This window comes from Monodelphis domestica, chromosome 2 (assembly GCF_027887165.1).
Source record: "Monodelphis domestica isolate mMonDom1 chromosome 2, mMonDom1.pri, whole genome shotgun sequence".
NCBI classification, from domain to species: domain Eukaryota; kingdom Metazoa; phylum Chordata; class Mammalia; order Didelphimorphia; family Didelphidae; genus Monodelphis; species Monodelphis domestica.
The window spans coordinates 161790602-161818397 of NC_077228.1; the positions used below are offsets into that span (position 1 = coordinate 161790602).

A 27796-nucleotide genomic window follows, 5' to 3' on the forward strand; every position below is an offset into this window, starting at 1 on the left:
TATTTTTTTATTTATTTCAGATCAGACGTGCTTCCTTTACATTATAGCTCATTTTCCAGTATTCTGCCTTCAGTGGAAATAGAGCTTATAGTTCTGCCCTCTCACTGTTTTCTGTTTTTGAAATATTAAGTCACCCATCATCCTTTTCTAAGCTAAGCAATCCCAATTTCCCTATTTTCCCTCATATATTTTATTTTCTAAAATGCCCAATTCCCTGTGTTCTCTTTAAAGAGTTGTGAGATTTTGAAAGATGACAGAAGTACAAATTGATTTATGAATATCATTTGAAAAAAATGTCAATAAATTCAGATGTTCCGCCTATTGTTTTGACTTTACCTCCCCTCTCTCCATATTATTCTTGTCAGACTGTGAATTACCTATAAATCCTCCTGCCAAGACTTCTACACAGGATCTCAATTGGGGTTTGAGTTCCCTCTAAATATTTTTTGAAGGGAATTCTACCTACTCCTCCTTGATATCAGGAATGGCTCTGGAATCTTTTGTGTTTTCAAAATTTAATATAATATCTCTAGAGTCTAAATAAGTTATTATGTTTATGAAGAAGAAATTCCCTTGATAGCCTTTGGACATTAGAGTTGCTTGGGCTTTAGGGAAATAAATGGGGGAAAAGCAAGAAGTCAGAGGTGATATTGAGGATGTTCTTGACAAAGAGGTGGCAGAGTAATATGCCATATGTATTTCATAAACGCTTTGGATGTCACAAGACACCTGTAAAGTCAAGTCAACAAGGTCAGGTCAAGTATTTATGAAGTATCTACTAAAGAAGAGACTTTAATTTTAAAGGCAGTCATTCTGTAAACATCCCCAAGGATGTAGATCCTGGATGAAATTCTTGTATCAGAGAACAACTGATGACTCCTTCATCTTTCAGATAATGAAGTCTGGGAACTTGTCTGATGGAGTTATCTCACAGGACCTGTCCTCACATGGGTTGGCAACAGAGAGGTTTGGTTCAGGACAAAGAGTATTCTGAGAGGTTGCCACCATGTTAATGGCAACATGAAGGGCTAGAGAACTCTATACTTTAGTTGAATTGTCCATCCTTTCTAATACCAGTCCTCAGCCCCTTATTATGTATTACTTTTCTTCTCTTCCCTATCCCTTATACATATTCACTAAAATTATGTAGTGCTTTCCCCTTCCTTGCCTCCCCCCCAAAACAGAACAAAACAAAAACACAGCCAGGATAGTGATATATAAAGCAGAGATATATAAGTTCTAGCATGTTTTCTGTGCTTTGGGTAAAATAGTAAAAGATCCCACCAGTGGAAATCACTAAGAGGAATTTTGAACTGGAAGTCAGAAAATCCAGGGTCAAGTTTCAGTTCTGCCATCTACAAGGCAGGTAATTTTGGGGGTGTTTACCTCCTTGGGCCTCAGTGGTTTCATCTGCAAAAGGAGAAGTTTAGACTAGGGGACTTCTAAGATCCCTTCTAATTCCAAAATCCTATAATCTTCTGAGCCCTGTTTTTGCTATTCATGTGCCTGTCCTATAGATTAAATTATAATGTTAAAGCAGTGGTTCAGACCAAGTCCCTAAAATTAATTTTAAGCAGAAAGACAAGTCAGGAATAGCAGGAGTTCAGTTTTACTAAAACCTGTTTATTTGAACTCTGTAGTAGGAGTCGTCTATATAGATTTTTGGCTGAAACACTAGCCAAATATCCCATTTTATATAATACTCTGGGAAGATAATGTAAATACAATGAAGAATTGAAGGTTATACCATGTTTTCTGGTAGAGATGTGTGGTTTTTTTCTAAATACTGCTTTACTGTGATATTTGGATGGAAAGGATGAGATTTTATATGGATAATTTGCATCCAAAAGCCTATTGATGCTGCTCTAATGTGTTACTTTGGTAGAAAAAAAAATGTTAACACCTTTATTGCTGAACCAGCTAGATTATGTCTGAAAAATCAAGTCTTTCTGAAGCCAGGGAATTCATTGGTTTTTAGAGCCTCTTTCTCATCTGAGAGGAGAGCCCTCGGTGACCCCAGCTTCATTTCCACAGCAACCAATTGTAGCATGACAGGGGTTCACAACCTCAGAAAGCAATGGCAACAGAAGTGGATGAGCTTTAAATAAAAATAATATATTATTTACTCTATGACCTTAAGTCATTTTTCAATATACCATATCTATTTCTTTCTCTGTGAATTGTGAGAAAATACCTCAAAATTTGAGAAATTAGTGTTGGCTCTGTGTGTCAGTGTATGCAAATGCCTGAATTTCTGGGTAACCTTGGACAGATGACTTCTCTGGACCCCAATTTATTTATTTATAAAATAAAAAGATGAGATGAATGGTTCTCAAATTTTTTAGACTCTTAACTCCTTTACACTCTTAAATTATGGAGAATTCCAGAGAGATTTTTTTAACGTGGGTTCTCTCAACATTTACCATATTAGAAATTAAAAAATAATGATTTTAAAATATTAATTCACTTCAAAAAACAAATATATTACATGTTAAAAAATAAGTACCATTTTTAATGAAAAGTAACAATGTTCTCCAGAACAAAGAAATTAGTAAGAAGAAGCACACTGTTTTACTTACTTTTGCAAATCTGTTTAGTATCTGGCTTAATGGAAGACAGCTGGATTCTCATATCTGTTTCTATATTCAGTCTGTTAAAATATGGTGCTTTGGTTCAAGTATACCAAGAAAATCCAGTTTCATACAGATATGTTGTTGGAAAAGGAACAAGAGTATTTTAATAAGCAAATAACATCTTAACATTATTACAAAAATAATGTTAACCCCACAGACTCCTTGAAAAGATCTTAGGGATGCTTCCGATGTTCCTGGACCACACTTTGCAAACCTGTATTAAATGATCTCCATGCTCCAATCTTCTAGTTCTGAAATTCTGTGTGTGTGTGTGTGTTCATGTGTGCATTCACAGCCACGTACCTTTTTCCTAGGTGATCTTTATCTGGAAGGTTTCAGAAGAAAGGAAGCAACATGAAAGATTTGTTTTCATAAATCAAATTTACCCAGAGCCGGTTGTATTAGCACCTTTTTAATGTTGAACCAATAGCTTTTTTTTTTTAAAGTAACTAACAAATTACAAAGACTAAATTTAAAATCCATTAAAGAGTGCATTTCCAGCATGACCAACCACCACTATTTATTGAGTGTTTACTTAGTATAAGGGAGCTTATGATGTGTTAATGGGCTGTCACAATTAGGAGAAAATATAGTACTTAACATAAACATATGCATAACACAGGTTTCTCTTAAAGTCCAAATTCTGGCTAATGTCAACAGTAGCCAACTGTTCTTACAAATTAGCTTGAGAGAGATGACCTTAAAATAATCCAAAATTTATAGCATCAGTCTCAGTAATTTGGCATTATTAAATAAAAGTAATTGGTATTTAATTGCATCTTGTTTGTGAGTCGTACCTTTTTGCTCTTTGAAAACATCAATCTAAGGCAGAATATTAAATTTAGTTAGTTACTACTGAATACTAGTCAGGATATTGACTTTAATTCTATATAAATGCATATAGACAAACGGCACAGAGCTAAAAACATTGTTGTGTTTATTACAACTACATTTTGGTAACAGTGGAACAGATAAAATGATAAATTAGAGGAACAGTACTAAAAATAATATATTTGAGGTCTACCTCTACAAAACTGGGAAAAGCTCAGGGGGAGAGGGTTCTTTGGTTTTGTGTTTAAGATTTAAGGCAATAAAGGAAGGAGCATACCTTGGAAATATGGGATAGCTTATATCAAACCCTTGAGGTGAGAGTGCATCTTTTGGATGTAAAAGAACTTTTCCCAGATGAAATAGGGAGACAGTGTGGTCCTGCCCTAAGTTAAATTGCTATTTTTTCTTCAACATACATTTATTTAGTTCTAACTATGAGTATTGTACTGTACCAGAGGCTAGGGAATATATAAAGATAAATGAGATACAGCCTCTGCTTTAAGGAGTTCATAGTCCAGTCTTCAATGTTTATGTCTCTTCTTCCCTTTCCCCCCTTCTCTTTGTTCCCTTCTTTCTCAGTTGAAATATTTCCTGACTTTCTGGCCTTCTTGTTATCCCTCCCAGACCTATTTTCTGGACTTCACCCTAACCTTTTTTTCTTCTCTGCCCCTCAGTCAAATTAAATTCTCATCCCTTTTGCTCAGGCCCTTGATATATGACAGGTAACTAATTTCCACAGAGTCTGTCCTATCCCAGGCGTTTTCCTTTCTTCCAAAGTAACATTTTGGGTTACAAACTAACCCATGACCTGCTGTGGACTTAATTAACTTCTTTATACAAAGTGTCATTCAGTTTTTCAAGTATTATTTTTGTAAAAGTAAAAAAAAATGAGACATAAAGAAAAACTACATTAACAATTTATTAACACTCTCCAACACTGTGGCAGTACTTATAAACCAATGATAAAAATTTCTAGAGTGGTGGAGTGGATAAAGCGCTGCACCTGGGTCTGTTAGATGAGTTGAAATTTGGCCTCAGACACTTATTAGCCATGTGACCCAGGCAAGGCAATTCAATCCTGTTGGCCTCAGTTTTCTCATCTGTAAAATGAGCTGGAGAAGAAAATGACCAGCCATTCCAATATTTTTGTTAAGACAACCCCAAATGGTTTTATAAAGATTTGGACACAATGGAACAATAAACAACAACAACAAAACATTTTTTTGTAGTGGAATGAGTGAAGTGATCCTAAGAGTAGAAAAGTTTTTATGGAGTTTCTCAAATCATAGAAGTAAGTTACCTCCCACTGTAGAATTTTACAAGTGACCTCATGACATATACAAGGAAGAGAGAACCCTGAGTGCTTTTGGTCAGTCTCTTTAGGGTTCACTTCCTATGCAATCAACTACAGTGGGTTCAATGAGACTTTTCATGGGGCAGCTGAGTGGCATGGATAGTGGATGGAGAACTGGCCCTGGAGTCAGTAAGACTTGAGTTCAAATCCTACCTCAGATACTTTATAGCTGTGGGATCTAGGGCAACATAATTTCTGTTTGCTTCAGATTCTTCATCTATAAAATAAGGATAATAAAAGCATCAACTCCCTAAGGTTGCTACAAGGATTAAAATAAAATTATAATTATTGAGCAGTTAGCACAGTGCCTTGGTTCCTATTAAGTGCTATTGAAATATTAGATTTTATTAAAATTTAGCTATTATTATTGTTGTTGTGTTGTCGGGTATTCAGTAAACCCAGAGAAGGTTCATCATATAGTACTTTTAGATTTGCAAAGTACATTCTGTTATATAGAGGGTCTCATTTAATTTCCACAACAATCTGGGGAGGTAAGCACCACAGATATGGTTATCCCCATTTTATAGAAGAGGAAAGTAGATTTTAATTGACTTGCCCAGAGCCATGCAGCTAATTGTAGCTGAGACCAGATTCAAACACATCTTCCTCTATCCACATCCAAGCCTCTATCATCTATGTCACATAAGCAATTATAAGAAATATCTTACTGAATGTGCTTTCATGTGGTATGGTTTGAGTACTACAGTGTTCTGTGAGAATGTATTCTATGTTAGAATAAATATTTTCAAATGCTGATTTTTCTTACAATCTAATGATCCATTTTTGCTTATCATTTTTAGAATTATACCTTCCATGATTTACAATTTATTTGGCATTTTTATAATCCTTGGAAATGTGGTGGGGGACCAATAACAGTGCTCTTTTTAGAATAGGGACTGTCTTACTTACTAAATATCTCCTATGATTCAGGGTCTTTGCTAAGCCCTAAAGGCAGGAAAAAAAAAAGGTAAAAAGTAGACCTTGCCCCCTAGGAGCTCAAAATCAATAGATTGGGGGAGACTTATATGATGTAGATTACATAAAATCAATGGAGGGAAGACATTAGCAATCAAATATTTTTGTAAGTTGTTGATGTCATTTGTTTTTTACCTCATCCTAGTTTCCCTGAGTTTCCAATACTCTCTGTCCCCTCTCAGAGAGCTATTCCATAAATAGTGTGACAAATAGTATATCTTTAAAAGATAGAAAGGAAGAAAGAAAAAAGAAGAAAGAAAGAAGGAAAAAATGGAGGAAAATCAGCCGAACTGTTCAGTGCATTGAAAAAAATCATAAAACATGTGAGGTGCTTTCTCTGGACTTTTCATCTCCATAAAGGGGTGAGATGGGAAAACCTTCTCATATCTCTTCACTTGAGTCATGTTTGATTTTTTTTAAAAAACCTTTCTGTACTACCATCAAAACTTCTACCATCAATTTACACCAATGGTAGTGCAGTAGAATCTATCTGTCTTAGGACTAATACCAATCGGTTCCAAGGTAGAAGGACTAGTCAAGTGGGGCCAAGTGACTTGTCTAGGGTCACACAGCTAGGAACTGAGACCAGATTTGAACCAGAAACTCCCATCTGTAGGTCTGCCTCTCTATCCACTAAACCATCTAGCTGCTCCCTTGTTTAATCTTTATAATTTTTCTGCATATCACTTGATTTTGTGCATGTGGTTGTTTTTTCCATTTCCATCATTGTTGTCGTATATGTTGTTTTCTTGGCTCTGCTTACTTCATTCTGTCTCAGTTCATATAGATCTTTCCATGCTCTCTATAATCATCTTATTCATAATTTCTTACAGCATAATAATAATGTTCCATTACATTGAAGCACCCCAAATTGTTTAGCCATTCTTCAATTGATGGGCATCTGTTTTGTTTCCAATTTTTTGTTTATCACAAAAATTGCAGCTATCAATATTTTGGTATATCCAGGAACTTCTTTTCAGTGACTTCATTTTTTTAAAACATATTTTTATTCATTTCATTAAATATTTCCCAGTTAACTTTTTTAATTTAATATTCACTTTTTAAGGTTTCAAGATCTAAATTCTCTCCCTCCCTCTCATTCCTCCCTATCTCTTGAGAACCCCAGCAATATGATATCAATTATACATGTGAAATCATGCAAAACATTTCAGTATTAAGCATATTGCAAAAGAAACACACACACACACACAAACAACAAAAATAAGGAAAGTGAAAAAATCATGTTTCAATCAAAAAGCATGTTTCAATTCATCACTAGAGGTGGACAACATTTTTCATCATGGGTCCTTTGAAACTGTCTTGGATCATCAAGTAGCTAAGTCTCTCAGAGTTGATCATCATGATAGTATTGCTATTACTCTGTACAGGTATCTCTTCCATATCTCAACTTTTCCTATCATAGTTTTGATATATTTCAAGTTGACATAAGAAATTAAATGGGAATTTTTTGGTTGTTTTTTTCCAAGCTGCAAGTGACACATAAAGACTAGCAGATGATACAGAAAAAAAAATTAGAAACTCAGAAATGCATAATATATATATATATATATATATATATATATATGGTGCTATAAATACTCCATAAAAGAAAAAGAAAAAAGGTAGACTTCTTCTCTGATACAAAGGGAAGACCAAAATATTTTATGCAAATTTTCCAGATCACAGGGATGCCATGCCCCTGCTCCCTGCAAATGTAAAGGGATACCTGGATAATGGCCTCCTGATTCTACTTACTTCACTTTGCATGAATTCATATTAGACCTCCCAGCTTTTTCTGTCAGTGACTTCCTTGGGCAATAAGCACAGTAATGAAGTCTCTGGTTCAAAGAGGATAGACATTTTAGTCATTTTATTAGCATAATTCCAAATTGCTTTCCAAAATGGTTGTAACATTTTACACTGCCACAAACAATGTATTAGAATACTTGTCATTTAACAGCCTCTCTAACAGTCAAAAACATTTATTGCCTACTATGTTCCAGACACCAGCACTTAAGATACCAAGAAAGCCATTGGACAATCCCTGCTCTCAAAAGAAGCCCACAGTGTAATGGGGAGACAGTATGCTAACAACCATGCATAAACTAGATATATGCGGGACAAATAGGAAATAATCAATAGAGGGAAAGCACTAAAATTAAGGAAAATATGAAAAGGTTTCCTGCAGAGGGGGAGATTTTAGCTGGGACATGCAGGAAACTGTGAGGCAGAGATGAGGGGGAAAGTATTCCAGGCATGCGAGAGAGACAGTGAAAATTCCTGGAGCCATGGAAAAATGTAAGGCATAAGACTGGAAAGGAGAGGTAGGTAGGGAGCAGGCTGTGAAGGTCTTTGAATATCAGGTAGGATTTTATCATTGGTCTTAGAGATGATAGGGAACCTGCAATTATTATGTAGGGGTCCTACACGGACAGACCTCCACTCTAACATGACCATTTTGATGGGCGAGTGGAGAGTATACAGGAGAGGAGAGAGACTTAGAGCAGGAAGGCCAGCTAGCAGATTGTTCCAATAGTAGGTGATCATTGCCTGCTTCTGGACTGGACCTATAATTTCACTGTATGTAGAACACCCCTACCAATGTGGATTATCATCTAATCTGCAAATTATGCTTAGAGCAGTGCTGTAGCATGGACAACATATTGGGAAGTTAATAAGTGATTTCCTGGAGTTACATAGGTAGGTCTTCTGGTTCCAAAGCTAACTTTTTATTCACTATGCCATGCTGTGTCCTTTTTATGGGGCAGAAATAGTGTGATGTCATGTAAACTTCAAGCCTGGTAATATGGTTTTAGTTTAGAAATTGTGGCTTTTCAATTTTTCCCTGAGATACATGCCTATGAAGTCTTGCATTGATGATTATATGCTTCTACTGGGTTATTTTCTGTTTTGTATTATATATTTTAAAATTTTCCTGCTCTGAATGAAAGTGGCATTGTTTAGTCATTTTTAGTCATGTGTGATTCTTTGTGACCCCATTTGATCTTCTCTTGGCAGAGACACTAGAGAGGTTTACCATTTCCATCTCCATTTAAGAGCCAAAGCAAACTAAGGCAAACAAGATTAAGTGACTTGCCCAAGGTCACACAGCTAGTAAGTGTCTGAGGCCAGACTTGAACTTAGAAAGATCAGTCTTCTTGACTCCAGACCTGGCAATTTTTGCACTGTGCCACCTACCTGCCCTGCATGAAACTATAGTGTTCATAAGAAATCCTGGACATTATTCCTTAAGTTAAAACATTGCTTCAGTAAACTCTGCTTTGAGAAGCTTTATTTAACCTTTGCTTTCTCCTCACTCCTTGCTCTGCTGTCTCTGTAGGAAAAGTTCGGTGGCAAGACTTCAATCAAGAAGTTTATGTTGGAGTCACTATGGTACGATCTGGTCAAGACCCATATGCCCGTAACAAATTCAACCAAGTGGAAAGTGACAAGTTGCGAATGGACAGAAACATACCTGACACCAGACATGATCAGTAAGTACTGAGCTGACTGTCAGGATAAAGTTAAGCTTCCTTATTACCAAAAAAAAATGCCCATAGCGTCCTTGTACAGCTCTCGATACAAAGGTTCTCGGATATTTTTGCAAATATGTACATGGGGAAAATTTTTTATTAACCCAAAGAAGGTGAACATTTGTTCCATATTTACATAGAACTGGAAAAGATTCTCATACATAGGGCTGTGGAACCATTCCTTTGTGTAAGGGTAATTGAAATGGGTTTTGGTCTTTTAAATTTTATGTGGCATGCATAGTCATATTGAAACCTAATTTTCTAAAAGATGTGATGGAAATTCGTAGTCTGTACTCCATAGTTTTATACAAAAATTTTTTTACTATAATTATTATTTAATTAAATTTTATTTTATTTTTTCTCAATTACATTTAAAAACAATTTTTAGCATTTTTCAGACTATTGAGTCTTGAGTTTTCTCCCTCTCCTCTCTCTCCACCACATCTCCCACATCTGTTGAGATGGTAAGCAGTCTCATATAGATTTTATATGTGCAATCATGTAAAACCTTTTCCCATATTAATCCTTTTATGTAAGAAAACTCAGATAAAAATTTTTAAGAAAGAAAGTGAAAAAAGTTTGCTTTGGTCTGGATTATGACTATCAGTCCTATATTTCTCTAGAAGCAGATGGCATTTTTTATCATGAGTCTTTTGGGATAGTTTTGCATCATTGTATTGCTGAGAATAGCTGTTATTCACACTTCATTGTACAGTGTTCCTGTCACTGTGTACAATGTTTTCCTGGTTCTGCTTATTTCACTCTGATTCAGTTAATGTAAATCTTTCAACATTTTTCTGAGCTCCTCCTGCTTGCCATTTCTTGCAGCACAATCTCTGCATCAATTGCAGAGCACAATCATATTCCATTACAATTATATACTACAACTTACTCTGTCATTCCTCAAATTATGGGTATCCCCATACCTTCCAATTCTTTGCCCCTCCAAAAAGAGCCACTTTAAAATATTTTTGTGCAGAAAGGTTCTTCCTTTTTTTTTTAAATCTCTTTGGGATACAAACCTAGTAATGGTAATACTGAGCCAAAGGGTATATACTGTTTTATAATCCTTTGGGTAAAGATCCAAACCATCCTCCAGAATTATTGAACCATTTTGCAACTTCCCAAATAGGGCATTCATATCTCAACTTTCCTATAACCTCTCCAAGTTTTGGCATTTTCCTTTTCTATAGCCAATCTGATAGATGTGGGGATGGTACCTTAGAATTGTTTTAGTTTACATTTCTCCAATTAGTAATGATTTAGAGCATTTTTGCATGCCTATAGAGAACTTTAATTACTTTGAGAAGTGCCTGTTTATATTCTTTAACCATTTATGATTTGGGCAATGACTTCTATTCTTATATGTTCAACTCATTTCTCTATGTATTTGAGAATTTGAGAAATAAGGCCTTTATTAGAGAGACTTATAAAAAAAGTTTTGCACCATTATGATTATTGTGCATTGCCCTCCCTTTTAGTTATCCTGGTTTAGTTTCTGACCTCCCCCTCCCCTGATTTGTCCTCTTTTCTGCCCCTCCCTTCTATTATCCCCTTTCCCTCCTCCTTTCCTGGAGGATAAGATAGCTTTCTATATCCAATTGATTGTCCTTTTCTCATTACTCTCTGATGAGAGTAAGGTTCACATGTTCCCCTCCCCATCTCCCCCACCTTCCCCATCTCTGCTAAAAACTCTTTTATGCCTCTTTTGTGTGAGATAATTTACCCCATTCTATTTTTCCCTTTGCCCTCCTCCTATTGCATTCTTCTTTCTCATGCCTTAATTTTATTTGTTTTTATATCATCCTGTCTTATTCAACTCATACCCTTGCCCTCTATTTTTGATTTCTACCTGCCTTAAAAATGACAAGTTCTTGGAGGAATTCCATGTGAAATGGAAAGACCTTCAGGAATTGATACAGAGTGAAAGGAGCAGAACCAGGAGAACATTGTACACAGAGACAGATACACTATGGCACAATCGAATATAATGGACTTCTCTACTAGCAACAATGTAGTGATCCAGGACATGTCTGAGGGACTTATGAGAAAGAACACTATCCATGTTCAGAGGAAGAACTGTGGGAGTAGACACACAGAAGAAAAACAACTGCTTGATCACATGGATTGGTGGGAATATGATTGGGGATGTAGACTCTAAATGATCACCCTAGTGCAAATATCAATAATATCAATAATATGGTAATAAGTCTTGATCAATGACACATGTAAAACCCAGTGTAATTGCTCATTGGCTGTTGGAGGTGGATGGGGGAGGGGCGGGAAAGAACATGAATCATGTCACCATGGAAAAATATTCTAAATTAATTAATTACATAAATAAACTTAATTTTTAAAAAAAGGCAAAGTTTGTTGGAGTTTTAAGAATCATTTCCCATGGTGGAGCAGCCAATGGTTATACTCCCCCCTCCATTCTACTCCAATAGATCCCTCATGCTGGTCTCCTAAGTTATTTTGGGCTGAAAAATACTTCACCCCATCTTTGGGGGGTTATACTGTTCCAGTGTTCATTCTGAAGCCTCATATCATAGTTTTTTGGAGGGTAATTTGGTAGAGATCAGATGAATCTGTGTTCCTGTTCTGCCCCCTTTCACAAAGTTTTAAATATAATATTAAGCAAATCAAAGCACCTCTTTGCCAGCAACCTCATTTTGGAAAGAAAATGAATTCTTATTTCTTAAAATAGAGAGGCACTGTGACATTAACAACAAGAGTACTGGAATTAGGTAAGAGGCAAACAGGTTCATATCCTACCTTTGATACTTCCTAGTTGTGTGGTTATGGGCAAATCACTTCACTTTGCTCAGCCTTAGTTACCTGATCTATAAAATGGAGATGATACAATGCAGTACTTCATTCCCAGGGTGATTATAACAGTCAAATGAAATAATATGTGTGTGTGTGTGTGTGTGTGTGTGTGTGTGTGTGTGTGTGTGTGTGTGTGCGCAAAGGGCTTTGCAGACTGCATCTCTATAAGTGTTAGTGACTACCATTATCATTGTAAGATTGTTGTCAAGTGTACTATGTTTATGATACTCCAAATGGTTATTTCCTCATTTCCTCATTGATTCTCTGAAGTTGTTTGGTTTAAGGGTGCATGTTTCAAGACAAGTATGAAGCTAGATGTGGGTCCTTGGACATATCAAAGTATATTTCACCATTGTTACACAGGTTAAGAATTTAAATTCTTCATTGTTTTTTAACCACTCGCTCCATCCTATTCCTTTAAGCTCTGGCTGGCGTTTTGTTGTTGTTTCTGTCTGAAGAATCCTTGATTTGAAGTGGTATAAAAGGGATATCCTCTGTGAATAATTCTGACCTAAGATTGAGGGATGAAGACTGTTGCTTTTTAAAGAGCGGATGGTTCTTTCTACTATACAAACTGCTTCTGTATGTAGCCTTCTCAAAGAATTAAGAACTATTTGGTTCCAAGTTGACCAAACTAGCTCCTGATTTCATAAGACATTTTCATTTTGGGAATATACTTTACTCTTCCCTGTAGTTTCAATAATGGCAGGTAAGATCAAACTATAGTCATGTCACCAGTTACCATACACAGCTGAATTGTTTTCATTTTATAATCAGTATTTATTGAGGAAATTATCATTGCCATTCCCTTTGTATCCTCTTATTATTAGGATAAAAAAGATAATATTTGCAAAGTGCTTTCCAAACATTAAAACACTATATAAATGCTAATTACATGCATTTTAATAGAGGATTATAGGTATATGGAAAAACATCTGTAATCCAGCTCCCTCGTTTTATAGATGAGGGAAAGAAGACCTGCAATGATTGGTTAGTTGATTTGTCTACTTTCTTTCTTAATAGCCCTTTTATTAGATGTGTCTGGGAGGACCCCAACACCTAGAGGGTCAGAAGCCTCTGTCCTTTGTAGGGTTACTCAGTCACTAGGAAAGTGGAGGTGAAGGGGAAGAGTTGAAGGAAGTATGTTAGTGCCTTAGTACCTTAGGGGCATTTCTCCACTACTGTTTACTGATGCAATATTGATTCCACTTAGCTCTAAGATGCCTTCTTTGGGGTTCCATTTATTTTTCCTTCCACCCATCTATACTTCATAGTGTGGTATAGCAGAGATAACCTTACATTTGGAATCAGAGAACCTAAAGTTGAATACTGATTCTGTCACTGCTTACCTGCCTTTGTGATTGTGGACAAGTCAACTGATCAATCTCTCTGGGTCTTTTTTTCCTAATTTATAAAATGAAGGGAGCTTAAGCTAGATATTTTGGATATTTTTCTATATATATCTATGATCCTGTTATTAAAATGCACACAATAATAATAATAGCTAGCATTTACATAGTGTTTTAATGTTTCCAAAGCCCTTTTGAAATATTATCTTGTTTTAATTTTCAGAATAACCATGGGAAGTAAGTATTTTTTAAATAAGGAAACTGAAACGGATTTTAAGTGACTTGCCGAAGGCAAGCCAGGAAGTATCTGAGGTTAGATTTGAAATCAGATCTTCCTGATTCCAGATCTAACTCTCTATCCAGTGTACCACTTAAATGCCACTTATATACTATATTAGGGGCAGTGTGGTATAGTAAATAGAAAATCAGCCTTAGAGAGAAGAACTGCTTTTAAATCTTGCCTGAGGCACATCTTTCTGTATGACCATAGAGGAGTCACTAAATCACTTGGTATCCCAGTTAACTCTCATGACTAGAATTTACTGAGCAGTAACTGCTCTTCATTCATTGTCGTTCAATCATTTCAGTCATGTCCAACACTTTGTGACCCCATTTGGGGTTTTCTTGGCAAAGATACTGGAGTGGTTTGCCATTTCCTTCTCCACTTCATTTTATTTATAGATGAGAATTAAAGCAAATAAGATTAAGTGACTCACTCAGAGTCACACAACTAATAAGTGTCTGAGACCAGATTTGAACTCAGAAAGATGAATCCTCCTGACTCCAGACCCATGTGTATCTCAGTTTATAGTTGGCTTCAAGCTAAGTGGCCTGAGTGCATATACACATGAATACTCTGTACAGATAGATAGTAAGCATTTGATATAACTTTTATCCAAACATGAATTATCTCAGTTTAATATTCAGAATCATGAATTATTATTTTTGAGACAGACCGACCCTTTGATTTCATCAGTTCCTATGGTTGCTAAGGTAGCCCTGAACCTTTATGTCCCAATAGGGACATCCTTAAATGTGCCCAACTTGCAAGCAGGATAGTAGTAGCTGAAGTGCCTAGTGACTCTGGCTCTAAAAATACCAATAATGATATCCATTAATAATTGACTGAAAATGAAATCTGGATTTAAATCCTAACAGAATGCTTAAAAATGAATATTCCCCTTTGGTGTCTGAGAGCTAATGTTCCCTCCTTTGTTTTTTGCTTCTGTTTTTTTTTTTACCATGTTTTCTTATAGCTTTCAGCTAGAAAGTGCAGAAAATGGGACAATTCAATTCAGCTGAACTCACTGAAAATAATAATACTAATAAACATTTACATAGTATTTGCACTATGCCAGGCACTATACTAAGTGGTTTACAAATGCTATACTTCCTCACAACAACCCTGAAAGGTAAAGTGCTGTTAGTTATCTCCATTTTACAGTTGAGGAAACTGAGGCAGATGACGATGAAGTGGCTTGCCCAGAGTCTCATGGCTTGTAAATGTCTGAGATCAGCATTGAATTCTTGTCTTCTTGACTGCAGACCCAGTGCTCTCTCCACATTAAATAACTTATTGAGAGAAGAGAGTTGGGGATTCTTTGCTTTTAAGTTTCTAGACTGTTATTCAAATTCCTGAGTGCCCTAGGTTGGTTGTTTTTTAATTCCTTTTTATCCTCAGTGTTTTTGAAATACTTAGCTATTTCCCTTCAACAGAGTTTGAGTATTACAGTCACCACCACATCAGAGTGAATTTTAAAAGGTTTTAAATTTTCCTTCCAGATATTGTGGCATGCTCATTTGCAAGTGTTGAGGGAGAAACTTGGCTGTCGCCCATGTTTATTTGATTAGGTAGGCTTTCTTTCCACCATAAAGCAAAATGATGTGATCTTAATTAAACCCAATTAACAAGCTGCAGACAGTGAATTTGAGACAAATGATTTGAAAGGCAAGTTTTTCTCTTAGTGAAGGGCCAACTTACCTTTTTGAATTTAATTCTACAGATCTCTAGAGTAAGTCTTCCTCAGCTGGTGCTGTTAAAGTCTTTGACCTACCTTCAGAAAAATCGTTTCTGCACCTTACCCTGCCCTTACTGCTGGCCCAATCATGACTTTGTAGGTTTAAGTGATTGTCCAGGGAGATTCAAATCTCTGCTTGTGGTAAAACAAGAGGTGTTAAGAGTTACTCCAAGGAAGATAAGAAAGAGAAAGGGATTGGAGCTGTGATTGTAATGTTCTAGTGTATAAATCGAATACTCCTTTGGGTTGAACCCTCAATTTTATTTTTTATTTAAAAGCAGAGAAATAAGCTTTGTGGAGAAAGATTCAAGGAACTGGGGTTAAGCCTAGAGATGAGAATAGCTTCTTTGGAGACTTTATGTATAAAAAGAGATGCTGTGCTTCCATTTTATTTCCACCAAGGATAGTTTAAAAGAAAATAGATTAAAAATGGGACCAGATTTGGGCTAGACATTAGGAAGAACTTCTTAACACCAAATGAGCCACTAGAATGTGGTATTTAGCAACATTTTAGAATGCTTTCCAGATAATAGAGACCTGGACTTGCCTAAAAATCGAGGAATAGAATAAGTTTCCCACTGAGACCCTCTTTTGTCTTATGATTCTTTGATATCTAGGCTGTTTGGAAGTTAGAACGTTCAACAACAAAAAGCCAAGATCTACCTGACTTTGGCTTTCTTTCAAACATGCATGATGCAGTTTAATTCAATACAAGGGCCTTACCATGTATACAAGACCCTGTATTCATTGTTGTAGATACCTTGACCAAAATGAAAGTCATTACCTTCAAGGAACATATGTACATTTTATGTACATGTTTGAAAAGGTAGCAGGAGGGAAGTAGTACAGGAAATACAATATGTTCTCTGCTAAGTCAATATAGATAATTTTAGAAGAAAGAGAACATAACAACTTGGGGTAATAGGGAAAGTTTCCTGTGAGAAGTGACATCAGATGGAGCCTTAATTAGGCTTAATTTTTTAAATAATTAATTAAATGTTTTATTGATGCCATTTGCTTTTTCATTACAATGATTTCCAGAATTATTTCTCCTTACTCCTCTCTTTTCCCCAAACTGAATTCTCCTTTTTAAGAGAAAAAAAGTTAGGCAAAGAACACCCAGTAAATTGATTCCTAGTAGCCCCCTCATCTCTTAACCAAGAGGAGCAAAGAATTATGTTTTGTGATTAGTTCTCTGGGACTATTACTGTTTTTTAATTATTTATAATTTTGAACCTTTTTGGATAATATTTTCATTTCTGTTGTAATCATGGCATATGATGTTCCTTTGTTTCTGTTTATTTCATTCGGTATCAGTGCATACAGATCTTTTCCATGTTTTTTAGAATTCCTCATGTTCATCATTTCTTTCTACACAATGTATTCCATCATATTTACATAATGCAGTTTATTCAGCCATTCCCTATAAAATAGGCACTTGCTTCATCTCCATTTTTTGCTTCTACCAAAAAAAAAAAAGCTGTTCTAAATATTTTGATATATATTGTACTGAAGCTAAGGAATCCAAGACGAAGATGGGGGTGAGTGCATTCCACACATGGGAAGCAACTTGTTCAAAGAATGACAATGGACTCGGAGATAGAATATTGAGTTTGGGGAACAGCCAAATAAGTTACTTTGGATGGAAAGCAGAGTTATGAAGTCAAATAATATGAAATTAATCTGCGAATATAGGTGGAGCCAGATTGTGTAGGACATTAACTGCTAGACTGTAGAGATTGTATTTTACCCTAGAAACAGTAGGGAGCTGCTGAAGGGTTTTTTTTTTGTTGTTGTTGTTTAAAGCCAAAGGTTGATTGTTGTCATTGTTGTTAAAGCAGAGTAGAATCATGCTCTGACCTGCATTGAAGGATCATTAATTTAGCATCTTTGTGGTTGAATTAAAATAATATAGTTATTTCTAGAGACCAATCTTATTGATTATCTTTTTCATTTTTATCAATACTGTTCTTCTCATCTTTCTGCTAGCATTGCTAATCCCTATTTCTGATTCCACAGAATTTCCCTAGATTGCATTTCTCATCTGTTGCTTTCTTTATGAATACATGCACTCCAGACTTAAGGGAATGGGTCTTGAGATTGCATTTTGGGATCTTCCAAAAGATTATGTTTCATTGTCATGGGGGTAGGGGGCTAGAATCAAGACCATTTCATGTATGTGTTCTACCTCTAAAAGTGTTTTAGTGGGGAGTTCCTTGGATTATTTGGCTACTGTTGATGATAATAATAATTAATATATTTTAGGCATTTTGCAAAAGTTTTCAAAGTGCTTTTACCTCAGGTAGGCAGGGAAGGTATTGGTATCTCTATTTTATAAACTTTGAAGCTGAAATTAGGAGAGGTTAGGTGATTTTCCCAATGTCACATAACTTGTAAGTGGAAGATCCAACTTGTAATTGGAGCATCTGCTTACATTTAGATCAGTGTCCTTTGCCTCACAAGCTGGTATTCTTCCTTATCTAAAGAAACTAATGGGTGCTTCTGTTTTTGTTTTTTTCCCTTATTCTTAATGGTCACCATTAGGGTAATCTTGTTGTTCAGTTGTATCAGGCTCTTCATGACTTCATTTTTAGGGTTTTCTTGGCAAAAATACTGGAGTAGTTTGCCTTTTCCTTCTCTACCTCATTTTATAAATGAGGAAACTGAAGCCAGCAGAGTTAAGTGACTAGCCTAGGGTCACATGGCTAGTAAGTGTTTGAGACCAGATTTGAACTAAGGAAGATAAGTCTTCCTAATTCCACTCCTGGCATTTTATCCTCTGTGTCTACCTAACACTATAATCTTCTGAGATTCTGAAAATAGCCCTTCTTATCATTTGGTTCTAAGATTTGCCCTGGTCTGGCATCTTTTTATATAAATATAGTACAGCATGAGCATTTGAGTCAGATAGTACTCACTCAATGCCAAATTTTGGGTTGATCTGTTTTATAGCATGAAGGTTCTAGAATGTATTTTAATGGTCCATCTTGGAATCATAGTTTTTGATCTGGAAGGGAGGGATCTTAAAAGCTACCTGGTCCATCTCTCTCCTATTACAAGTAAGGAAAATGAGACCCAGAGGAATTATGTGGCTTACCAAAAGTCAATCAAGGAAGAATTGGTAGAACCAAGATTTAAACCAATGTTCCTTGACTCAAAACCCAGTGTTCTTTCCAATGTATTACACCAATTTGCAAAGAAGAGGATCTTTATTTATAGCTATTTGGACTATGGATGCATAAATAACTTAACTAGAACACAGTATTATTGCTGCTAAGATTATATGTTTAATTTCCAAAGAGGCCAGTTAGCTTCACTGTGTTTCATGGCCATAAATTGTACCTCTGACTCTGGGGACATACCTTACAAGAGAGACAGAGAGAAATTGTAGATTGGTCAACAAATTGATGGAAAAAACCTATTCAAAACATATGTCCTATTCATAATGTATGTGGTCAGTATAACTATGTAAATTGTGATTAATGACCTGCTCATCTTTTCTATTTAATTACAGTTAATTCAAAGATAGAGATACTATTTGCCTAATTGGTTGACTATTATTGTTTTATTCCCACTATTTCTTACATTTTATGGGCCATAAATTCATAAAATCTTAGAATTTCAGAGCATCACTGATCAAACAATTTGATAAGCACTTATTGAATGCTTATATACATGACATTGCTAGAGAAAAGCCATGTAGAAAAAGGCGATAACACAAGGTCAATGATAAGTACAAAAAGAAAGGTTCAAAGTAACATAAGGGTTGTTGAGACTGTGAACTGGGCAAAGAACCAGGAAGGTTTTTATAGGAGTAGTGGCACTTACAAGATTTGTAAAAATTGAGGAATGAGACTTTGAGGGAAAGAACATTGTAAGAAAAGGGAAGAAGTCAGGACAGTGAAGTCCATGTTTAAGGGAGTATGGTGAATGGTTCAAGTTGACTAGAGTACAGTGAACATAAAAGGAACTCAGCCAACTTGGCATCTGTTCAAGTGAATTGTATCAAAGTATCTTAAAACTTTGGAAACAGATCATACCCATAGAAATCTGTATAAGAAGTGCTGAGGTGAGAAGAACAAAAAAGATCCATATTTTTGTGCCTTCTGGGGAACAGGACATGTCTGGCTTAAGGGACTGAGTTTTTTCTTCTGTCTCTCCCATTTCCAGAAACTCAAGTTCAGAGTGTTTTTGTTGGAAACACTTTTGATAAGAAAGCAAAATATAGACGAAATCATGGGCAACTAGGAGGATTGATGGACTGTCATACTGAGAGATTAAGATTATTTATCTAGAGATTTAATTTATGTAAATTAAATAAAAGAAATGGGGGGACAAACCTACCTTATTATCTTGTTTTTTTTTTCTTTATTCATCAAACTTTTTCATTCTTATTATTAAACCTTTAGAAAAATAGCTGGAAAGAGAATGTTTCTTCTCAAAAAATAAAAACAATGGTAGTTTTTTTTTTCCATTTTCCATCTTTTTTTAAATGAATTGATCTGTGGTGTACTTTTTTTAATGTCTGAAACTGAAATATTACTCTCAAGACAGTAATGTTGCCTTAAACTTATCATCTGTTAAAGAGATAAATCTTAGACTAAACAACAAAAATTTCTCTGTCCATGTTAATTAATGGTCTTCTACTGCAAGGATAACTCTTAAATCAAGAACTGAAAATTTGTCTTTGTATAGTTTTGTAATTTTTTTTTGCTTTATCTTTAAAAAAGAATACATGTTAACTAGCTTTTGAATGTGTCTTTATCTGTTGACTTTCTATCTATTGGCTGAAATCAACTAAGAGTAAATGGAGCAATAAAGTGAAAAGGAAATTGAAATAATTTGCCTTAGTTAATTTCAATGCTACAAATTGATTGAATCTTCAACTCACCCCTCAAAGTAATTTTCCTAAAATTCAGATACTCATTAATCTCTAGTGACTCCTTGTGACCTCCTGGATCATAAATAAAAGTCCTCTGTTTGACATTTAAACCCCTTTACAAGTTGTCCACTCCATGCCTTTCTAATCATCTTGTGCTTTTCACTCTCAAGTTGAATCACCCTGGTTTATTTGCTATTCCTTGCCCATGAAACACCCTTTGTCCCTGAGCTTGTGTGTTTGCATTGTATGTAATCCTGTCCTCTCCTTTAAAATGGGAGCTCCTTAAGGGCAGGCATTGTTTTTGCATTTCCTTTTCTCCATGCTTAGGACCCTGTCTTTCATAGAGAAGGTACTTAATAACTGAGTGAAGATTTTGGTGATCGAAGTCATGGATTCAGGGTGTGTGTGTGGGAGGGACAGGCTAAGAGAGAGGGACAAAGACAGAGACAAAGGTTTTATTGTTTTAAGGCTTCTGGAGTCTTTTTTTTTTCCTTTTAAAGGACATTGAAGTATTGGATTGGAGTTGTTTAGTTTAGATTGAATGTCAACATTGATGTAAGTTATTTTAAAAGGAATGGCTGATCAGGATTAAGAGACTTGTTGGGGTTGAAACAATCCAAACTTTTCATTGTAATCTATGAAGAATAAATATCATTGGAGCCAAGAAAAAGTTTTTAATATAACTTCAGCCAATTCTAAGTAATGATTTGGTTATAGGTAAATATTACAGGCTTTCAGATTTATTTCTAGGAGACTGAAAAGTCTAGGGAAAAAAGCAGAAAGCTTAACAACAAACATTAAACTTTTTTCCTCCTGATTTGTGAAAATGTAAATGTTGAATTAGAGTATACACAGTGGTTTCAGTTTATTTTCCAGTTTCCTTTGAGAAAATCCATAATCCTTTATAACGATCTATTGACTTTCTATCTATTGGCTGAGATGAGCAAAGAGTAAATGAAGCAATAAGGTGAGTAGGAAATTGAAATGATTTGCCTCAGTTCATTTCAGTGCCACATGGTAGTTTCGTTAGCCAAAGAACTCTGAACCCTTCAGATTCTTCATTTTATATTTTTAAAGACTTGTTTGGCAAATGAGCTTTGACCCCCCCCCCCCACTTCTTGCCCCTGCCAAACCCTGCCTATCACCAAGGCTGAGAGTAGGGTACAATGGAAGTGGCACATGATTGTGAGATTCCCGGGCAATGAGAAAGCTAGAGTGTCTGCTGCTCTTCTCCTTGTCATAAGCAATGGTGCAGAGTTTAGGGATTCTGTCTAGCATTAATATAGTAAGACTTTGTATGTAGGAGGCATTTAAAATCTAAATAAATGAATGACTTCAGTGAATTTCTATCTTTTTTTTTTTAAGATTTCATCTTCAGTGATGTTGAGCAGGAGTGAGCTAATTCAAATAGTATTTGTGACTAAGGGGTTACCCTATATCCATCCCAAAGGGACTTTGTGTTTATCTCTAATTGTTACCTTAAGACTTTTGCTCCTATCACCTTAATGAAATTTTGTAGGACATGACTAATTGTCAGAAAAGCTTTCTTCATAGGACATCACCCCAGCGACCACACCTAATGCTGTGTCATCATAGGAATTTGTCTTTTCTTGCTAAATGGAGATATCTTATAGATGAGTGTCTGCTTTTATGTCTGCATGACTTATAAAATCATCAGAGAGCCCTGAATCAGTATCATCAGCACAACTTTTATTTGCAGAATGTTTTTTTTTTCCTTTTCTTTCCTTTGGTTGTCTTGAGTTGGATGTTATCTCTGAAGTGGAATGCAACTTTTCCTAGATTTCCTTTCTTATGCAACCCTTGTCCATATTTCCCATATATTCTCCTAGGGATCCTAGGCAAGAGTAGGCAAGAGGCCTTCCATTTTACTTTTACCACCTTGGAAGTACCTGTGTACCACTGTACATTGTACAAAGGAACTGGCCTTTTTTAGTTTTAGGGATGATAAAGCAATGAAGTTTGCATTCTAGGCAAAGTTTGACAACTTATTCAAATCCCTTGTGTATTTTGTCCACCAAAGGCTAGGAGCCTTCATGGTAGCCCATTCAATTTGACGTCATGAAATAAAGTCCTACATGTTTGTGGAAAATGAAATTTGGGAGTACTTAAAATGTACATAAAATGTTATTTATTAATGATATACATATCTATATTTATAAAAATCTTTTTTTTTTAAACCTTTACCTTCTATCTTAGAATCAACACTGTATTGGTTCTAAGGCAGAAGAGTGGTAAGAACTAGGCAATTGGGGTCAAGTGACTTACCCAGAGTCATACAGCTAGGAAGTGTCTGAGGACAGATTTGAACCTAGGACTTCTCATCTCTCAATCAACTAAGCCACCCAGCTGCCCCCTATATAAATCTTTAAAAATGTCCCTCATTGACTTTTGAGAAAGAACGCTATCTACATTCAGAGGAAGAAATGTGGAAATAGAAACAGAAGAAAAACAATTGTTTGATCACATGGGTTGATGGGGATATGATTGGGGTTATAAACCCTAAATTATCACCCTAGTATAAATATCAATAATATAGAAATAGGTCTTGATCAATGACACATGTAAAACCCAGTGGAATTGTGGGTCAGCTGTGGGAGGGGAAAGGAGGGAGGGGAGGGAAAGAAAGTGAATCTTGTAACCATGGGAAAATATTCTAAATTAACTAATTAAATAAAATTCCCCTCCCCCCAAATAAATAAAAATAAAAATGCCCTTCATTATGCCTCATTGTTTCCTGGTTGTTGCCTACTCCTTGGCCTGGCTTCATATTCAGGATCCCATAAATTTAAAAAATAAGATTGGATCCACTTTAAAATATTCTTTGATCTATTATATATATACTATAAGTTTAAAAAAAAAAAGAGTGATTCATTACAAGGAATAAGAAAAGACTTTCTTCTCAAATGGCCCACCACCATCAGAACAGTCTTCATTCAAGCTGACTGGAGTCCTCTCTGCAGTCAACTCCCATTAAATATGGTGGTAGGTAATATCAGTGCATCAGCAGAGTATTCATTGGTTGAGTGTTTACATGGACCTGCCATTGCCAATGTTCACCATCTCCTAGCTAGAGAGCCCTTTTCACCCAAAGCCCTAAGAATGCTGACCTCTGTTAGGGAAGTGACCGTTACACTGTACCTATACAAGCCATAGGGAAACTGTCACAGAAAATAAGTAACTTGCCTAGAATCACACAAGCATTTCAGAAAGGATTTGGTCTCATGACTCTCTTCTCCTTGAGTCATCTTTTCCTCTGGAAGTTCTCCACCTCCCCCCCCCCCTTTTTTTTAGGTTCAGCTATTGAACTTGAGTGCTTGGCACATAACTTAGTTGTACCTGGAAAGCTAGGAGAATTGGGTATTTGTTATGTTTGTTGCTAGCAAAACTCATGAGGAATGGAAGCCACATTCCCAGCCAGCCACACAACCACTGAATACTGAGAAATTGGAAAGAAATGAGGTTTTTGCTGTCAGATACTTGTTTTGGGCTTACCACATACACATACACACCCCAGTGTGCAAGAACGAAGTCTATTCTTGTCCTCTTCCAGCATCGCTCATTAAATTCTGGAAGACAGGCTTTTACTCCTACTGTAGGATCATTTCGCTTAGTTTACCTACTAATAGGACTTTCCTCCTTCTGCTGTGAATGGCGACGATAACTTTGTGAAGATGAATTCAACGTGAGGGATTCGGAGTGGCCTGGCTCTTTTAAAAGCATTTCCTTGCAATGATGGATTACCCTGTTGGCACATACTATGAACAGATTCTTAGACTACATGTAAGAATGTTCAAGGCAACCAAAGAAGTTCACGTGTGTATGTGTGTGTGATGTAAACCCAACTCTTGGTTATTTATCATCTGATTTTCTAGATCATTAATTATCCAAACTCTGGCCTCTTTACCCCTCTTTCCCTTGAGTTCCTCCTTTTTTTTTTGGCATTCTATTATTAATGGTTAAAGGAGAAGGCGGGCAAGAAAAAGAGGGCTAAGGTAAACCTCTGAGCAATTCATATTCAGTTCATTCGGTGTTTTGGCAGGTTTTGTGCAAAAGAGAGCAGGTCAGGAAATGAGGGGTTTGGGATTGTCTGTCAATTCCACATTTTCCTTTCCTCATAGAAGAGGATAACACCTTCAGCTGTGCCTTTGTCAAGGCAATCCTTCTCTTTTCTGTTGTATTTTGGACAGCTCTGACCTTTCCGAGCACCTTTGCCCTACCTACCTGGTTGTCCTCATTCTTAAGTTGAACAGAGCACCGAGGCCGGTAATAGTCTGTAATGCCATTGTTTTGTCTAAAATTTCAAACACCCCTGGCTCTGTTTAGTGGATGTTACTTGACCAGTTTTGAGCATATGAGCCATTTAAATGCCAGTCAAACCTGAGTCTGTTGTTGTTGTTACAGGCATATATTGCTCTGTAAGTATAATTAATTCTTTGTCCTATGTTGAAATATTGGAAGAGGAGTGTGTGTGTTTGTGTGTGTGTGTGTGTGTCTGTCTGTCTGTGTGTTGTGTGCATGCATGTGTTGCATGTGTTGTGTGCATGCATGTGTTGCATGTGAGTTATGGCCTTTCAGGAAGAAGAAGTTAGTCTTATTCCACCAGGCTTTGCAGAGGGACTAGAAATGCCTATCATGATCTGTAGCTTGGCTGGCAGAGGTTCATTTTCTTGTGTGTGTGTGTGTGTGTGTGTGTGTGTGTGTGTGTGTGTGTGTGTGTTTCTAAGCTGAAGAGTTGGATAGTATTTCTTCCTGTAGTGGGACAACTACATGATTAGTAGGCAGATTGAATCTGGATGAGGGAAACAATTAAAGAAGAAAATCATTTTCCTCATTCCAAGAGAAAATTAAAACAGGACAGATGAGACTATCAAAACATTATGTAGTCAATCCTCAATTTCAGAAGGGAATATATTCCTAGAAAAAGGCACAGAATTAAAAAAAAGAATGGTGATATGTTGAACCTATGGAAAATAGGGGGTTCAGTTCCCCCAACCACTAAAAAACTAATTTTTCACTAGAGATTACTGAAAATACTTTTATGTATATATATCTTTACCTAACAAAGCACTACTTCTGATAATATGTATTTTTCCTAAGATAGTAGCCACGAAGTAACCCATAAAATACATTATGCAAAATAAAATTGGTAACATGCAAAACATTTTTCTCACTAGTAATTCCCTAGAATTCTGATGATTTGTGTGTTACTATCTCCAAAAATACTGTTGATTTCAGAAAGTATTCACTTTTTATAACATTATATCTACAGTATTATAAATACTGCATTCCCAATAAAATTCTTGAAACAAAAACATTTTTTAACCCAAATCTTAGCTGCCATTATGTTAGATGGCAGCATACTCTAGCCTATATTGCTATAAATCTTGTCCACCCTCTGAAAACTAAGGAGGAATTTGCTGGGACTTCATTCACTGCTGTTATAGAAGACACTGAGATTGGTAAAGCCTCAATATCACCTACAACACTCTGTCCTTCATGGTTGGTGGATGACATTGGAGAACATGAAAGATGAACCAGCTTGAAATAATCCATCAGCTACATTGCGTTGTTTGAGATCCTAAAGGGTCCCAGAGTATGGGAGCCCAGCAGAAGCAAGTTGACATTAACCTTGAGGCTAGATCAGACTGGCAGCCTCTATGTCTCTAGCCATCTGGTCAATTAGACTGACAGCAGCTGCAGACATTCCAGCACAAAGTTCATCTAACACCTTTTCCTCCCCAAGCCACATCACTGACTTTGCATGCTACGGGCTTAGATCTTAAAGAATTTGCACTCTGCTTTGCGGGCATGATTGTAACGCAAAATTTGAGTTTTGAAGACAAACAATGAAGATATACAGTGAATAGCCTTTACAAGGGTAGGGTGAAGTAGACCAGTAAAGCACCCAGTAGGATATCAACCGCCTCACAACTTGCAAACAAATATTGCTTCTCATTTTTTTCCTTCTATGCATTGTCTCAAATGTGCATGGTTTTCAATGTGAGAGTGAAAATGAGGTCACTAAAAATCACAAGCAGGCTTCAAGTTATGAAAGTTAAATATGTAATTGCTGAGGATTTACTATAAGTAGTGAGATTACTCAATAGATGTAAATAAACTAATCAATTTAAAATTGATAAGATATATTGGGGAAGCACTGCATCCTTTCTCCCTCAGTCACCCTGGCCCAAATCTAAACACAGAGCAGCCACAATTACTCACAGAGGGACAGCCCTTTACATCTCAATAAAACAAGATCACATAGTAAGGCAATTTTCCTAATGGAAAAATCTTGCCTGGTTTAGAGAAGAAGTCAAAGCAATCTAAAATATATTTCAACTCCTTTAGTCTTTGCCCATATCTACCTCACTCTTAAATTGTTCCAAAGATTATTTCTGGCTTTCTTTAGAGGAGTTGAAGTGTCAGTTGATAGTATACGTTGCCTTTCATGAAAGAATCTGTCTGCCCACCCGCATAATTGATCAGTCAACAGTACATCTCCTGGAAACATTAAATGTCCTTTGCTGTAGCTTGAAAGAATAAGAGCCCTTTCCTCTGGCCCCCTTCAACCAACAAAATAAAAATACTGACTTTAAAAATAGCACTAGCCTTGACAATATTGTTATTTCAATCTTTGGAAGATTCTTCAATATATACTATAATGAGGAGAAAAAGTAAAATCTGAGGCTCTATAGAAACTCAAGAGTATCTTGTAAGAAGGAAATATCCCACAGTTTCTAGCTTCTTGAAGTAGCTCTCAAAGCAGTAGGAAACTTCCTCTGGAAGCTTAAAATATATCTTTAATAGCCATTTCTTTTCCATTTTTTTCTCCATGGAATAATAAATGTTAGGTGAAATAAATTTAGAAATTTCATATTCATTATCCACTTCTGAACATTTATTTTTCAGCCTGCAGTTTCTCCAATCACTAAGGTAGATGTGTGCAGCATCAAGTTTGAGGTTTCATTTTCTTTTGAGTCACAGTTTTAGAGAATTTCCTATTTCCTGTGGATCTTTTAATCCACTAATGGTTCTTGACAAGAAGTTGCCAAATTACCCCTAATTACATACAAAAAAACTGAAACACATTTTGTTGACTAATTAATATGCACTCACATAAAAAGTCATTGATTGGGTGTCTTGCATTGCTTAGTGCTATATTAAAAAATATAATATCATGTGTTTTCTACAAAAGACCTAGCTGGCTTGCTTCCTTAAAAGTGTTTCACATTCAATACTTGGTCTCCATTTCCCATTTCTTTTAACCTAGTTCAAGGTTTCATTATCTCATGGCTAGATTAAAGCAGTAGTTAGCTGACCTCAGGCTTCTAGGTTCTCTTCAGTATCGCAAAATTTCAGTGTTGAAAAGGA

General features: G+C 36.0%; 1 protein-coding gene across 2 annotated transcripts in view; it reads left to right on the top strand.

The window, feature by feature from the left end:
* GALNT2 (polypeptide N-acetylgalactosaminyltransferase 2) overlaps window positions 1–27796 on the top strand; it is a 263261-nt gene that overhangs the window by 150562 nt on the left and 84903 nt on the right. For both annotated transcript variants that reach the window (XM_001369258.5, XM_056816138.1), the window contains exon 3: window positions 9134–9287. In XM_001369258.5, the coding sequence (XP_001369295.1) occupies window positions 9134–9287 (154 nt within the window). The remainder of the gene's footprint in view (window positions 1–9133; window positions 9288–27796) is intronic.